Genomic DNA, 13,277 nt, shown 5'->3' with positions numbered 1-13,277 from the left:
CTTAGCGCCCAACTCTGCCTGAGTATATCCTCCATGCACAGTGTTACTAATTTGATTTCTGGGCCTAGAATTTATGTATATCTTGTGCTAAATATAAAGTATCAGGTCCATACAAATGCAAGCAGAAAATATGATCTATCTTCTCCAGCTAGAATTACTATGTTTCATTAAATTAATATGCTATCCATTGTTGGATGCATTATTATTTTGTGCATTACTGACAAAAAAAAAAAAAGACCATTACTGTCAATTGAACTGATGTTTTGCTTCAGAGATGCTCAGTTTGGGGAGAAATATGCATCTTAGAATCAGTGAAATATGTTGCGTATGAGAATGTGAGCAAAAATACTGGCTTGCAGCACATCGTGGCTTACTTCAAAAGTCCCAGTTGTAGTATCTGCCATTTTTCCTGTACACATTTTACATGCCCAAAATAAATATATTGTGATGGGATAGAATTTCCAAATCTATTTGGTCCTGAATGCCACAGTTCCTGAGACTTGCTCAAATTTATTGTGCATGAAGATAGTTCTATCAGAAATTTTTTAAAGTATCTGTCATATTTAAATTGCTGTCATTTTGTCTATAATTTGGCAATATTTAAAGTCTTAAAGAGTTTTTACCCATTGATCCTGTAGGTTGTGTTACTGTGACTACTAGTTCAAGGAAGTAAGGCTGAATATAAAAATATAATTATGTTCATAAATATTCATGCCAGCATTATTTACTCTGGTAAAAGTCAGTAGCCACATTAAATGTAATAATAGGAAATCATTGCTTCTTATGCAACTAAATTATGTTTCTGAAGAGCTTGCAACATAAAAGAAATACTTATGCAAAGAATAAGAGGGAGATACTGCATGCAAACTATGTGCCCAGTAAACTGTATGAAAAAATGAATAGAAAACAATTTAGAGATCAACCAACCACCAATAGTTGAGTAGTAAGAAATTTTTTTAATATTCTACTTTTTGCATATAATATAATAGTATCTTTAATTCAAAAAAATCAGAGCTGATTTTAAAGAGATACCCAGCATTTGGTTTTTGGCAGTACTGTCTTTGACAGTTTCCACACTTACTTTCTCATTCATATTGAACCAGTTTTATTTACTTTTATCCAAAGTGTCTGCATCTGTGATGATTCTCTCTTGCAGTATGTTTCAAATCTTTCAACCATGAGACTGCTGTGTTTTCTTCCCCAACTCACATTTCCATTTAATAAAACGTTTATTACAATCTCAGCCAGTCTAAGGTAAATTCTCATCCATTGTCTGCAGGGTTAATAGCTACATAAGTAGGGATTTAGGTCCTTGATTCTAGCCCAGAACTTCAAATGGCAACTTCTGTTCTGCATGAAAAGGAATTGTACATTTCTTGGATGTATCTGGCTTGAGTGTGAAGGACACAGCCACAGGCAAATGAGCTGCCATGCAGAGTTTCTGTGGCAGTACAAGCTCACTTAAGTAAGTAGTGAGCATGTGTGTAAAACCTTCTCAGCGAAGACTTTAGAGACAATTCCTAGCTCCCAGGAGCTCCCTCCCTGTCAGGCTTTGGTCCTACAGCCACTAATAGAACAGAATAATCACTGACAGGTCTCAATAGCTTTTCTTGCTCATTGGCTGGCACCAGTGGCCGGTGATCTGCCTCCTTTTTCCTTGCTTTGCCACTGTTTGCTCTCCTTGAGGACCTTCCTTACACTACTTCTGTGTCTTCTGGGTTCTCTCGTGTTAATTATCACTGAGAGCCTCATTTCCCTGGCAGTGCCTATGTTCTTCCACATTCCCACAATTTCTGTGGTACCAGTACAGAGGAAAGAGGTGAGGGATGTCCCAGTGTGGTCCTGAGCATGCCCTGAGAGTGCTGTACCATGCAGCACTAGGCACTTGGCTCTAGCAAACTTCAAAAACAGCCTGTATGGTCCAGGTAAAAGGAGGAGCCAGCCTGGGTAAGACACACAGAAATGGGCTATTGCATGCTCGGTGGGCAGCTTACTCTGTACCATCGGAGTTGCCAGAAGTGGATATTTACGTCATGCTTTTTGTGCTGTTGGAGAAACAACTTTTCTCCACCACCACATATATATTATTAACGAAAGTATTCCTTTTAAATTTTTTGCTTCGAATTCCACACGCATGTTTGAAATAATAGAAGCAGGATGGAGTCTATCTTGGGTCTCTGAAGGAGAATAATAAGTACTAGAATGCATTGCCATATATGTAAAATAGGACCAAACACTGCTCACTTGTGGCACAATATTCATATTTAATCAATCAACTGTAATTCTGTAATTCCTAAGCAGTAAAGTTAAATGATGACACATCCTTGGCTTTAAATTTTAGATATAATTTCAAAAAATTTACTTTTGAAGTTTAAAAACTTAAAGAATAAAAATTTCTATTTTTCTTCATCTCAGTAAGAAATACTTTAACCAGAATTTCTCTTTTACCCCCTTACTACCTACTTGCTACCCATTTGTCACCCAGTTGAGGAAAAAAGAGTTCCAATAAGAGAAATGATTAATTAAGGACGTAAGTGTTTTTAAAAGCTCTTCAGACCATCACAGTGAGTGTCAAACTTTTCATATAATGTAAAAAATATTTTCTTTTCCTATTAGAAAGTCAAATACTTATGATCAACCCACTGAACACAGAAAACTTTCTAACCATCATGTAAGAATCAGAAAGAAACCAAAATTATTTTTACATTATCCTGGAATGGCACTTGCTCTTCACAATGATAACTAAAAAGCATGTACGATTCTTAGTGTTTCAGTGAAATTTGAAGAGGACTTTAAAAGTTATCCAGTACCATTGCCTTATTGTTCACCTAAAGAAATTGAGGTCCAGCAAAACTAAGTATCTTGGTCCAGACCAGTTACCCTACCAATCAAGAAAACCTCATCTGTGGTTCCTATCCAGGATATTTTATTTTTTCACTTTACATCTAAGAAAGGAAAAAAAATACATTTTCAGATTTCAAAAACACTTTTCCCTCATTTTTTCTTGCTATTAATGGCTATAGATTATCTTGTGCCCTTCACACATACCTGTTAGGCAGGATTGTATTTAGTAAATAAGGAGAGGACTTAAATGAGCATTTTACATTGTTAAATATCCAGAGAAGACAATTCTACACTTTCCTCAAAACAGCAAACTTGTGTTTAACTCGCCCATGCTGGAGAAAAACATTTCTTATCCGTGCCCGCGGGTTTTTGTCAGATTATTTCATTAACATCATTCCAGCAACGGCAGAGGTGCGGTTACTTGGGAGGAACCTTTAGTTGAGGTTTGTATAAAACCCTCATATTAAGACTTATCCTGCAATTAAACGTATCAAACAGTTTACCGTGAGGCCTCCTACTCGGGCAAAATTGATCTGGTTCCAAAAAGTTCAATGACCGAGACAACTTACACATACTTGTAGGCAGAGAAATAATGAAAGAGCAAGTAAAAAGTCTATGGTAGCCACAAAAGATAAGATCAACAGAGGGTTGGTGTTTTGTTTTTTTTTTCCTAATTTTAAGTACTTGAGATTTTTGCTCTAAAAAAAATTACCCTGAGCATTTTTGCAGAATGAAAAGATATTAGGAGTCTTCCTTTGAGGCACATAGTTTTGGATTTTTTTTTCTATTAAGAACATAGTTTTTCTAATTCATACCTGCTTTCTCCGATGATCGGAGACGCATTCCTCCTATCTGCAAACATAATAGCTGTTGTTTCTGTATCCACTTTTAATCCATCAGTACCTGACACAACAGATCAAGTGTATTATGTATTTTATGCATTTTACAAACTGGTTTTGAAGTTTTTAAAGAAAAGCCAGAGCTGCAAGTGAACATTTCCGCCCTCAAAAAGCAAGAGCTTGGCTAAAGGCAGGGAAGAGTGGGGAACAGGGGTGGAGGGAGGAGAGAAGCTTACTGCCCCAGGCTTGAGAAGAGGCCCTATAGTACAAGCTCAGAATCTCGTTCCTTTGTGTTTTCCCTGGGTGTTTCAATAGGTATAGTTATAATTATGATATTATATTTGTATATGTATTGGTTTATTATATGTATTGGCTCCAGATGAAGCAAAATGGCTGTTCCCTGGGAGAGATGCCCTCTTAGTAAACTCTCACACTGATCCTCCAAAACATCCTCCACCTTCCAAAGGCTAATTTTAACGGGAAGGAAAAGAATTGCCCATCATTTCACTGGGCCTTATCCTCACACAGGTGTTATACCTGAGGCTTGGTACAGTTCTGTGAACCACACCTGTCTTACTGGATGTAATGGATCCTCATATGGCAGTGTGGTGTACATTTCCAGGGCACTCACTCAGCTTTGGTCCTTGGGCCCTGTAGGGAGGCCATGCTATGTAAAGTTGTTCTATTCTTGCAATAAATGCAATTGTTGCACATACTAAACTATGTTGTAGCAAGTGGTGTTTTATCAGTGCCAACTTAAGTGTGTTGAAAGTGGTGTGGTATAGGTAACTTGGAGTGGTTTGCTGTCGGTCTTACGTTCTTTATTATGGTTGTCAGTGTCTGCATTGGTCAGTGAAGTCCCCCTTTGGTCTGCACTTGAGTTAGGTCCACTGTACTGTCATATGTGTTAGTGATATGCTCCCAGAAAATGAAAATACAGCTGTTTTCTTTAACCAGACTAAATATAATTCTATAAACTAAAACCAGTTTATTATTCATTCCATTTCCACAGAATTCTTAAGGTAACTACCTGGCTTTGAAATGACTGTCAAACTTTAGAAAGAGAAAGAGAGACAGAGAAGGAGAAAGAGAAAAAGGAAGGAAGGGAGGGAGGGAGAGAGAGAGAGAGAAGGAGAGAAAGTGAGAAAGAAAGAATTTTCATCCCAGGCTGCAAAAAGTAATATACATGAGGTGGTAGACTGGGCTTGGATGTGTGGGCCTGCCTGTACGAGAGATCAAATTCCATGCTATCATTTTTATAAAGTCCACTAACTCAGCCCGCAAATCTAAGTAGTGATCTTATAGTGTAAAAAGACTTTATACCTTAATTCTGAGCCCTCTATTTCCTGCCTCAATGATTCTAAAAGTAAGAGCATCATTCATATTGTTGTCAAAGTTATACCTGTATACTCAATCTATTTTATGCTTGCTTGTTAATTTGAAATTACAAATGTGGTTTTTGTTATTTTAAGGCACTCAACCAGAATGCTGAACTGAGGAGTCGGTTGAACAGAATACATTCAGAGTCTATTATTTGTGATCAGGTTGTCAGTGTAAATATTATTCCTAGCCCTGATGAGGTAAGACTCATTTTTAATAGATGTAGAGTACCTATTTCATAGCATCTAGATTTACTGCACATTTGTGTCCATTTTTGTACAATTCTTTTACTATTAATAAGATTCCCTCCATAAATATTCGTGTTGCTGACAGTTCAGTATTCTTTGGAATACAGAATTTACGAATTTAGTATCATATATTCTCGGTGATCACTGTCTCTTTTCCCCTGATGTCACCAAATATCTAATTTAAATATCTATTCCAGACTCTTACTTTTCTGTGTTTGATTCTTTATCTAAGATGTTCGTTAGCACTGAATGGCCAATGAAATATTGAAAAAAAATTTTTAGTTGAGATGCTGCTAAGCAGAGGTTTCCTAATACTGGGGCATAGCACCACACATCTGTAATCCCACTACTTGGGAGGCTGAGGTAGAACTCTGACTCAAAATAAAGAAAAAAAAATCTGGGGATGTAACTCAGTGTATACCCTGGGTTCAATCTTTACTGCAAAAGAAAAAAAAATATCCTGAGGGTTTGGAAAGAAAAGTCCACTGATCTTGCTAAGATGATACTACTGGTGCCACAACAGCCCCCACTGGTGACAATGATGATTAATAGCTCACAGGTGCCAGGTGAATGCTTACTGTGTGGCAGGTATCGTGCTAACTACTTTGCATGTGTCATCTCATCTGATCCTTGCAACATTCTCTGAGGTAGGTGCTATTATCCCATCTTTCAGTCTGAAGAAATGGTAAGAGAATAGGAGAACATTCAGAATCTGAGCTAAACTTCAGTGTGTCAGTGTGTTTATGAACCTTTGTAAATTTGTTATTTTATGGCCAACGTACACTGACAGTAATATTAGAGCTTTGTGCATAGTGATACATGTAGGTGATACTACAGGTCGTATTTACACCCAAAACACAGTGGTACATGTAAGTAATACTGTAAGTTCATATTTACACCAAAAACATATGTAAATCTCCTGATGTAAGTATCCCAGACTACAGAAAAAAGAAGCATAGTGTACCACCCAGCTATTTAGGGTATGTTACCCCAAAGCAACTTGCCTTTGACTTTAGTTGCCTACTCTGTATCTGTTCACCTGATCTCTGGCAACATCTACATTCACTCAGCTGCCCAAAATTTAGAAATATTTGAAAATTTATCATTCAACAATTATTTAATGATCTTTAATTAGAATATTGTTAATCTGTAATATACATTAGATGTCAAGTATATATATATATATTTCTGATTAAATTCACATAGCTTCCTTGAAAACAATATTTAGTACTTAGAGAATAAATACTATAATCTGAAATGAGGTTCAGTACCTTTCAACTGTGCCTTTTAAAATCTTTAGCAACATAGTAGAAGGAATCTTACACAGTTCAAGTGAAAATTACTGGTGGTCACCAATCTCTTAACTGGTGTGGGTTTCTTTAAAAGTCTGGCTAATGTGAAGGAGTAGCTTTCCCACAGGAGTACAAATGATAGTAACATTTGCTTCTCTTTTCTGTAGCCTGGTGAGCAAATCCATGTCAGTCTCCCCCTGTCCCAGCAAGTAGCCAATGAGAGCCGCCTCTCCATGTCAGAGTCTGTGTCTGAGTTCTTTGATGCCCAAGAGGTGCTCCTGTCCGCCAGTTCATCAGAGAATGAGGTAAGGCTGCTGAGCGTGTCAACCTCAACTGCTTGTGACCATGAGTTTGAGTTAAAGAAAGTAAGATTGTGGAAGTTTTTGGTGGCCATGTTTGTTCGTGTGCATCATAGATGCTCAAATTGTAGGAGAGTCAAAAGCATGCCGACCATATTGGTTCCCATGTACCGAGCACTTGGCCATACTTTTGGGCATCATTTTATTACTTTTGAGTCTGATAATAAAGCGAAAGAGTTAAATATGTATTCTGACTTTTTTCTGTGTTTGCTATTGTAGGATAGCCAAATAGTCAATGATATGGGGTTCTTTATAGGAAACTAGCTAAAGAATGTAAGAAGAATGGGAGAAATAGAAAAATCACCATTCAGGTACACACACAGACGTTGTACATCTTTGCCAGTGATGTGAATTGGAGATTAGAGGGATAATGTCATGCTAGTGTCTAGCACATATCTCATTGGGTAATTGTGGTTCTTGGAAGTTAGCCATTGGCCACCACAAAAGCTGTATTGGGTTGCCACTTTTTTGTAAGCCTCGGCAAGGTCTTAGAAACAGGGTATCTCTTTCTAAGGCAGGATTTGGAAATTCTTTTACTGAAATTTACTCAAGTATGCTTTAATTTTTTTTTTTTTCATAAGGGAAGCAGCCAGAACTTTCCCACATAATGTTGACTTTCATCATTTGGTACTGCAAGTATGTAGCACATTTTTACCAAAAAAAAAAAAAATGAAATAGTTGCTAAATATTACTCCAGTAAGATAGTTGGGAAGGAAACATCCTGACAATTAGTAGCAGTTGTTTTGGGATATTTACAAGTATAACTAATTTTTAAAACAAATATAAAGTGGAATGGAGAAAGAAATAATGAACACATATCGTGTTTATAGCAGAGGAAATGTCAATAGAATTCTTGTGTCAGGTGCTGAATTTGTTAGCTTACCAGGGCATGCACCTGCCTCTGAGATCTCCAGGCAGTCATTAACAGGTTCAGAGAGATTTCCTATCACAGGCAAGACAGCTAGTTTAATTATGTGTGATGGTAATTGATGCTATCAGATGAACAGAATAGTAATGCTAGGCATTACTGTCTCTTTGCCTGCAGGCAAATCTGCAGAACAAGTCTAATTGTAGTCAGGACTGCTTAGTGAGCAGTGAGTGGAAGCAGAAATGAGCTGAGTGAACTTTAAAGTCAGGAGGGCCAGATGTATGGCTCCATGCCCCTTTCCACTTATAGAGATACTCTGCCACACAGATAGGTGTTTGTGTCCTCGCCCCTGCAGTCCACCGTGCTGGAGATAAGCTACTTCAGTTTTCTTTTGTGGCTGACTTTTTGAGCTCCTATTGCTGACCCAGTACTCCCTTTTTCAGTCAAGTTACAGTCAAACTTGACTGCACCTTATCTGAACTCAGACCCATCATCCAGTGACTTTATAGCCCCACCTCAGCAAACATATTTCCCTAGTTCCAAATTCTTAGTGCACACTCAGTTGGATGTCCAATATCACTTTCACTAAGTACCAGAGATACAGAAATGAAGATGGTAGGCAGCAGATTATTTCATAAATCCAAGCAAGATATTGGTGGTAACCCTCGGGGAGAAGTGGCACCATCCCTAGAGAGCAGAGGAGGGTAGAGGGCAGAATGGAAACAGTTCATTTACTCTGAAGCATCATGAGTCTGCAGGACCACCTCCCAAAGGGTCATTTATCAGACCTTTGACAGGCAAGTCTGAAGCTCAAGGACAGAGCAAATTTAGAAAGAGGCAGCTCAGGATCCACAGAACCAGCTACCTGTGAGACATTGCTGCCAGGGTGCTCATAGAACTCTAATTCAGCCTGTCAAAACAAAAAAGAATCAACAAACCCCTTCCCCACATACTACCGTCACCACCCCAGATAAAAACAGTCCACTTGTAACCCTCATTGACTGCTTTAGGCTCTTCTAGCTAAATATTCACATCAGACACTTGTGTATCTTCCTTTCTCCCATTGTTTTTCTCTTCCAGCTGCCCATACAGATTCACTCATTACATCACACTGGTATCTAAAACCCTCACAGCCACACATTGTCCTACAGCTTCACTGCCACCACTCCCAGACAGTCCCCATCTTTTCTCCACCTGAATCACCCTACAAGTCCCACAGCAGGTTTTCTTGTCTCTCCTTTTATTCCCTCCAGTCCTTCCCTGTCATGTCCCCATTCTTCGGTGTCCTTAGGATAACATCCTAACTACAGCTATCCACGACGACTTTTATAACCTGATCCTACTCTTGGGTGCAGCCTTATGCTGCCTCTATTCTGGTACTCCTGGAGTTTTTGACTTGCTAAAGACACCTTGTGATTATCCTTGTAGGAGAGATTTCTCTGCTTCAACCCACTCTGGAAAGTTTCATTGACTTTCACACCTGTGCCTGGTGCCCTGTTTTTAAAGACTGTCAAAAAAATTAAAAAAAACCCTATCTTTACATACATACACCTTCCCTTTATAGCAACACTCAGTCTTATGGGGCTGGGTCAGGAGATAAACTCAAGTGATGGTCACTGTGATGTTCTCAGAGTTGCTCCTCTGCTTCAGCAAAGCTTGATTAGTGATGAACCTCATCTGCCCTGGTCTCTAAGTTTCCTTCTGATGCGGCCCACCCGGTGGCCCCTTGAGTCTTCACACTGACAAGCTTGGCGAGCCAACCAGGAGAGTTTACTATATGTGTGCGAACCCCAGAAGCAGCTGCAGGGTCAGATCAGGTTACATGTCCTGCACAGCGTCTGTCTTCAAGGATTGGGCCACTGCATTTACACCCACCCCAGCTGCAGGGCGTCCCCTAGAGTCAGACATAGTCATCTCCCTCCATTCACTTTAGTCCTAAACTCAAAAGTCACCATCAAGGAAGCCCTCAGTGGCTGACCTGTCTGTAATCAAGAGTTACCATTCCTCCTCTCCTCAACTTTTATATCCCTCTTTCCTCCTATTTTTTCTTTCACACTTGCCACTATCTAGTGAAATTACACTTCATGTTTTCACTTGTTATGTGTCTCTCCACTAGAATTCAGTGGAGATAGAGACTCTTTCCCACTGTGTCTCCAGGACTGAAGGAACCCTGGTAAGGCCAGAGCAGATACTCAATAAATATTTGCTCACTGAATAGATGAGCACACAATTCTTCTGAGAAGCATCAGGGCCTTAGCAGTCTTCCATAAACATTTTCTGTGACTGAGGGGAAAAGGTCCTCTTGTGATATCTGCCAATGCACTTTACCTTTCTTAGTAGATCCTCAGCTCCTGTTAAAAGAAAATGGCCCCTTGCTCCCAGAATGATGAACTTGCCTTAGCCCTGATTTGAAACTTGTTTCTGCACTGCTATATGCCTCCTCATGTTTAGGGAAAGAAAAAAAACCCATTTCCTGAACACTTCTGAATCCTAAAGTTTGTAAAGAGAATATGTGGCTCCAAGATTTCTTGACCATGGGAGATAAGACAAATTTTATTATAATACCAAGAGCCTTGTTCTTTCTGGAGCATGACATGAGAGGATCACAGCAAGACAACCCCAACTTTGCTGTTGCCCCCGCACATGCGTATGATAGTACACAGTTTTCTTAGAGCCCACTGTTACTGTAGAATTCTTTTGTACCAGTGGTACTGGATCATCTCTGTGATATCTTAGTTTGGTAGAGATCAGAAATTGAAGAGAAATAGACATCTGTAGTTTTTATGGCATAAACATGAGTGTTTCTTAGCAAACAACAGACATGCATACACTATGAATTTGATTCACAGGGCAGTTGTCTTTTAAACATACTTGTCATTAGCATTTTTCAGAGCAATCGAATACAGAGTTTTATTTATTTTTCCTCTCTAAGTTAAAAAAGCTTTGGTGACCCTGATGGCTTACCCATCAGCTCTGTTGCAATCAGTGTGAACTGTGGGAGCCAGGTGCAATGAAAAACTAGGAATCAGAGAGAGATTTTATTCTCAGTTTGCTGTCTTTATCAACTTACTCTGTGTACAGAAGCCAAACTTCCATTACTCATTCATACATGCAATCATTCTGTCACTCTAAGTATGTGAACTCTTTTCAACTCTTAATTGTATAAACATCAGTAATAAATCAGAAATCTTAAAGGTAAATACTGATTGTTTTTATTGCATACATATTTAATTTTTTACACCAAAATAGTTGGCATAAATAAACTTAAAAAAAAATACATCAGGAGCCAGGGGTGAATGCAGTGTATATGACAACAGAAAAATGTGTGAGCTGGTTGGTGGCACAGGCCTGTAATCCTGGCACTTTACGAGATTGAGGCAGAAGGATAACAAGTTCGAGCCCAGAGTGGGTGACTTAGCAAGACCTGTGTCAAAATAAAAAATAAGACAAAGGCTTAGGTTGTAGCTCAGTGCACAAAAAGGCCCTGGGTTCAATCCAGGGGACAATGGGGACAAAAAGGCAGAGAGGGAAGGATGGAGAACGGAGAGGAAAGAAGCATAGATGGATGTGAGACAGAAAAGATAAATTCACAGATGATCACATTCACATGTTAAAGAGCTTCATTTATAATATTAGTCATACATCTAGTGAAAAAAAAGACAATGTACGGTGGCTAAGTAGATGTAGAGAGATGGATTTTTCCCAGTTTTAATGGAGAGAGCAAATTACTGCAGTCTGGGAGAGCAATTTGGCAATATGTAGCTGAAGCCTAAAAGTGATCCATTCGATTATAGAAATTTTAATGAAAGCAGCAGGCAGATTTGAAAGGGTGTTCATCTAAGTATTGTCCATAGTAAAATGTGGGAAACCACATCAGTGCTGGCGGAATCCCTAAATGTTCAATGAAATATGCTGTCTTTGCAAATAAAGATGAAGAGATACAGCCACTGTAGTGGAATTACACTCAGAATGCTATAGAACAACATACAAACTGCTTCCTTTTTTAGCATTCAAAGATAGTTGTGTCCATGTGTTTATATAGGCATTTGAAATTGGGAGATAACATTCAACCAAATTTTAAACATAGTTAACGTTAGTGATAAAATTGCGGGTATTTTCATACTTAGCTGTTTACCTTGTGTAATTTCTAGTATCTTTATAATGCAAATGTTTGTTTTCTATATTTAGAAAAAAATAGAACACTATGTCTTCTTTGAAGAAAATAAATAAGTATTAATAGTATTCTTACCTGTAGTAAAGGTGTTGATTTTCCCTTTCCTCTTATGATTCTTATTCCTCTTGTCTCGTCTGCTCTGTTTCTCACTTCTCTTAGTATGTACCTTCGTCCTTAATTTTATTTTCAAGTTAATTTTGCTCTCATTTAGTTTCATGTTTTTCTCATGAAGAGAGTGGCTTTATTCTTGACGTCTCCCCAACCCTCGTGGACACCACCTGACTCTAAACTGTCAGTGTTTCTTACCCAGATCTGTCTGTGCAATAGCCTAGCATCTGGCTCCCTCGGGAAAGCTGCCAAGGATCCTCTTAAACACTAAATCTGTGCATTTCTGTTGGTCTGTGATGACCCATAGGGTTACATGTGGACCGTTTATGTTGGCATTAAAAGCCCACCACCATGATACCTTCTTCCTGTTCTCCCATTGTCTGTCATAGCCGCTGTCTACTTCTCAGCGTTCCTAGGGTAAATGTTTCTCTCGCGGTCTTTGCCTTTCTACCTTCTCCCTCGTCCTGTGCTGCTCTCCCTTGTGAGGACTGGACAATCCCTATTTGTTCCCCAGCACCCAGCTGAAGGGGCCTCCCTTTGTGAACACACTTGGGGTGCTGTCTGGACACATTTCTGTTTATGTTGGCCTTCCTCAGCTTTCTCGTGAAGGCAGGTTACTATGTAAGACAACCTTTCTAGCAGCCCCTGATCCTGGCCCGTGCGAGACCTTCGAATTGTACTCGTGCCAGCCGCATTTCCCACTAGGACCTCTGCTTCTCATTTGAGTGATTCTCTAATGTTTAGTCTCTTGATTATCTGAGCTTCCAAGATAAGAATCAGAACAAGAATTCCGATACTGTCTGTGTTCTTCCCCTCCACAGGCTTCGGACGACGAGTCTTACATCAGTGATGTGAGTGATAACATCTCAGAAGACAACACCAGCGTTGCAGACAATATTTCTCGACAAAGTATGCATCACCTGGGCTTCCAGGTTCTTCTGTCTGCATGCAAAATTACAACGCTTATGACCTCATAAACAGTCAGTCACTCTCCTCCTACCCTCGCTAATTGTTCCCTTTCCAGCTGATTGTTCCATAATTTTTATTTTACATAATCTGTTGAAATAAAAGAGTTGCAGAAATCTGCAGAACACGTTTAAATATTCGAAAAAGCTTTACCTCTTAACCCAAAGTTTGAATCCTTATTAAATATATATATATATAT

The 13,277-nt window shown here is 39.0% G+C and overlaps 1 protein-coding gene and 1 long non-coding RNA gene across 8 annotated transcripts in view; one reads left to right on the top strand and one right to left on the bottom strand.

Annotated features, from left to right (window-relative positions):
- Osbpl6 (oxysterol binding protein like 6) overlaps positions 1–13,277 on the top strand; it is a 117,110-nt gene that overhangs the window by 90,935 nt on the left and 12,898 nt on the right. For all 7 annotated transcript variants that reach the window (XM_010636770.1, XM_010636768.1, XM_010636767.1 and 4 more), the window contains 3 exons: positions 5,156–5,263; positions 6,771–6,908; positions 12,934–13,021. In XM_010636770.1, coding sequence (XP_010635072.1) covers positions 5,156–5,263; positions 6,771–6,908; positions 12,934–13,021 — 334 coding nt within the window. The remainder of the gene's footprint in view (positions 1–5,155; positions 5,264–6,770; positions 6,909–12,933; positions 13,022–13,277) is intronic.
- LOC104870955 lies at positions 11,223–12,905 on the bottom strand. Its single transcript, XR_782670.1, has 3 exons — positions 12,471–12,905; positions 12,080–12,177; positions 11,223–11,254 (listed from the first exon to the last, which is right to left on the bottom strand). It is a non-coding gene; the product is annotated as an uncharacterized LOC104870955 (long non-coding RNA).

Source organism: Fukomys damarensis, unplaced genomic scaffold (genome assembly GCF_012274545.1).
Source record: "Fukomys damarensis isolate Sample0158 unplaced genomic scaffold, DMR_v1.0_HiC HiC_scaffold_26, whole genome shotgun sequence".
Lineage (NCBI taxonomy): Eukaryota > Metazoa > Chordata > Mammalia > Rodentia > Bathyergidae > Fukomys > Fukomys damarensis.
The sequence above is the reverse complement of the archived record's forward strand: the minus strand, read 5'-3'. Positions and strand labels throughout refer to the sequence as shown.